At 49.8% G+C, this 3,081-nt stretch overlaps 1 protein-coding gene and 1 pseudogene across 1 annotated transcript in view; one reads left to right on the top strand and one right to left on the bottom strand.

Annotated features, from left to right (window-relative positions):
• Nucleotides 1–572: 572 nt before the first annotated feature.
• WBSCR16 (Williams-Beuren syndrome chromosome region 16) overlaps nucleotides 573–3,081 on the top strand; it is a 27,707-nt gene continuing 25,198 nt past the window's right edge. The window contains exon 1 of the mRNA XM_006889664.1: nucleotides 573–890. Coding sequence (XP_006889726.1) covers nucleotides 573–890 — 318 coding nt within the window. The remainder of the gene's footprint in view (nucleotides 891–3,081) is intronic.
• The window catches only part of LOC102844904, a 3,012-nt pseudogene continuing 880 nt past the window's right edge, over nucleotides 950–3,081 (bottom strand).

Below are 3,081 nucleotides of genomic sequence, written 5' to 3'. Positions count from 1 at the left end.
TACATATCACTTTTAAACAGTTCTTTTTCCTTCATTTGTTCCATTTCAAAGGTCATCATCTATGCACCTTAGTCTTTAAAGTGACACCCTTGCTGTTTAGCACTTCAGTTTTTCTGTAGTGAAGACAACAGGAAGGGGTATATACTTTGTTTTTGGTGGAAGACAGATTGCATGGCTGGTAGCGGATGGGCATGGGCCTGCAATTAAACCGGGTGAAGCAGGTTAAGTGACTGGCACACTGAACAAAGGCTAGGGCGAGCACTGCAGTTTTGACCCGAGGGCGACCTTGAAGTCGGACTTTGGGAAGTGACTTTGGCAAAGATGCTCAGGAGACGTGAACGGAGCACCGAGCAGTTTATCAGGCCGGCCGGCCCAGGCCTGTGCCCTGCGGTCGGATCACTCAGGACGCCCACGTGGCCCGCCCCACCTCGCCAGGCGCCTTGCGTCGGCTGCCAGCAGCTCCTTCGCCCTCAGCCAGTAGTCAACGTGGCCGCGACCTCTTCCGCCGCGGCGTGAGGTCAAGGGTTACGAAGATGGCGGCGCCCATCGGCCGCCGAGACGTGCTTCGGAGCATGGCGCTGGCTGCGCGGGCGGCGGGGGTTCGGCCGGGCGGGCTGCTCAGCGCCCTGGGGCGGGGGCACCAGACGGCGGCGGGGCGCCCGCGGAGTCGGCGGGAGGAGGCCGAGGCCGAGGCCGAGGCGCCCGCGTTCCAGTACGTGGGGGAGCGCGCGGCGCGCGCCCACCGCATCTTCGTGTGGGGCTTCAGCTTCTCGGGGGCGCTGGGCGTGCCCACCTTCGTGCTGCCCAGCTCGGGGTCCGAGCCCGGCGCCGGTCTGCGGCCTCGTCGCCGGATCCAGCCCGTGCCCTACCGCCTGGAGCTGGACCAGAAGGTGCGCGCGCGGCCCCTCCGCCTCCCGGACCTTCCCGGGGACCCGGGATGCCGGCGGTCTCACCGGGCGGAGGCCGCTCCTGGGGGAGGGCAGCTGAGTGTGGGCGCCCGCGTGCGAGTGGAACCCACGTTTGGGCACTTGTGTGCCGGCGAGTCAGAACCGACCCATTGCTGGTCCTCCAGCGGGTCTTTGAGGCGGGAAATCGCGGGGAGTAACTGGTGGATTCGAACCTGGTGCCTTTGGGCTTGTAGAGCAGCATCTTACCTCTGAGCTTTGCAGAGCTTTATATATCTATTTCTTCATGAGTTTCTTTGGGATTGCAGTGCAGCTTCTTGCCGCTTTTGTGTTTGGTTTTTTAAAATGATTTTTTAAATTTATCTTTTTCATGTTTTGTACCATCGAATCTGAGCCGACTGGCACAGGAGGAGACTGCCCTCCTTCTCCAGCGGAGCATCTTGCACGCCTTTGGGATTGCAGTGCTCCTCATGAGTTTCTGTCTTCCACATCTCCCAGTATCCTATTTAAATGCTGATCGTAAGTCTTTGGATTTGTTGTTAAGAGGGATCATTCCTTGGAAAAAATGACCCTGCTTGGAAAGGTGGAGGGTCAGTGAAAGAGGAAGATTCTGAGCACGATGGATTGACACGGTAACTGTCAAGTGTAGTTGAGATGGTCATATGGCACCGGATAGGGCTGGGTTCAGATCTCTTGTCCAGAGGGTCGCTCTGTTGTTAAGTTAGGAGAGCAAATTTCCAAAGCTCATAGAAAAATATACGTTGCCTGGAGTTGAGAAATCTCAAAAAGAAATACTGTAGAGGGAGAAGAAGGATGTCGAAATGCCCCAGAAAGCCGACTGGGGGCTGGAAGCTGGAAGTTTAGGAGCTTGAAAGCAATTGTGAAAATCTTGGTGGGTGATTGAAAAAGAGAGCCAGATTTGAATTAGTTTTGACTTTTCCCTTCTTTGTCAAAGACTGCATTAAGCAGAAAACAGAGATCACGAGGAATAGGGAATTTAACCGCCAGGTGAATACAAAATTAGATTGTTGGAAGTTTTTCAAATATAAAATTCCAAGTGTTTTTTATGTATGCTGGGTGTTTGGTTTTTGTTGGTGTTTTTTTTTTCTTTTCTTCAGTTTTTTTCCCTGTATTATTTTTTTTTTTTGTTAATGGAAGAGATTGCCCTGCCTTCTCTAGCAGAGCATCCCGTGGACTTGAACCACTTACCTCTGGGATTGCAGTGCAGCTTCTTGCCGCTAGGTCACCAGAGCTCCCTAAGGGTTTTAGCTTTTTTTTTTTTAATTATTTTTTAAATTTTATTATTTTTTTTTGTGTCCCGTCAAATCACATCTGACTGGTATAGGAGGAGATTGTCCCTCCTTTTCCAGCAAAGCATCTGGTGGATTTGAACCGCACACCTCTGGGATTGCAGTGCAACTTCTTGCCACTAGGTGACCAGAGCTCGCCTGGTTTTAGCTTTTTTACTGCATAAATGTGAGAGTATTATTTTTTTCTTCTTCTGTGGCTTTTTGTGTTCTTAATGCTGCTTTTTAGAAGCACAAGTCCTTTGAATTTTGATAAAATTCGACTTGTCAGTTTTTCTGTTAGGGATTCTTGTGCTTTTTGGCATCATATCTGAGAACTCTTTGCCTGACCTGAGGTCATGGGGTGGGGTGCGGGCTCCGGTGGTGTAATCCATAGAGAGCTGGCTGTATGGCTCCCAGGGTGGAATCCACCAGCTTCTCCATAAGTGGAAAGATGACTGGCCCTTTCTGTTGCGATGGAAATCCCGTGGAGGGACTCTCAGAGTTGGCACTAATTTGATGGCATCAAGTTTGAGGGGTTTTGTTTGAATCTAAGATCCCAATGATTTTTTTTTTCTCCTCTTGAGAATGTTTATAGGGCACTGTGGTGGTGGAGTCTCTTGTGTTGTTACAAGAGTTGTGACTCTCTGACTGTTGGGATCCAGTGGCAGCTTCGATTCTGTGCCAGTCCAGACACCTTTTCTGGCTGTTGTAGCTTCAAATTAGTTTTAACTACAGAAAATCTCTTCTCTTATTTTTTTTTAAATTTTATTATATGTGTAGTAGGATTTGAAATACATATCACTTTTAAACAGTTCTTTTTCCTTCATTTGTTCCATTTCAAAGGTCATCATCTATGCACCTTAGTCTTTAAAGTGACACCCTTGCTG

Source organism: Elephantulus edwardii, unplaced genomic scaffold (genome assembly GCF_000299155.1).
Source record: "Elephantulus edwardii isolate Elephantulus edwardi_28Jun2011 unplaced genomic scaffold, EleEdw1.0 scaffold00080, whole genome shotgun sequence".
NCBI classification, from domain to species: Eukaryota; Metazoa; Chordata; class Mammalia; order Macroscelidea; family Macroscelididae; genus Elephantulus; species Elephantulus edwardii.
Note: the sequence above shows the minus strand (reverse complement) of the source record. Positions and strands in the feature narration are given on the sequence as shown.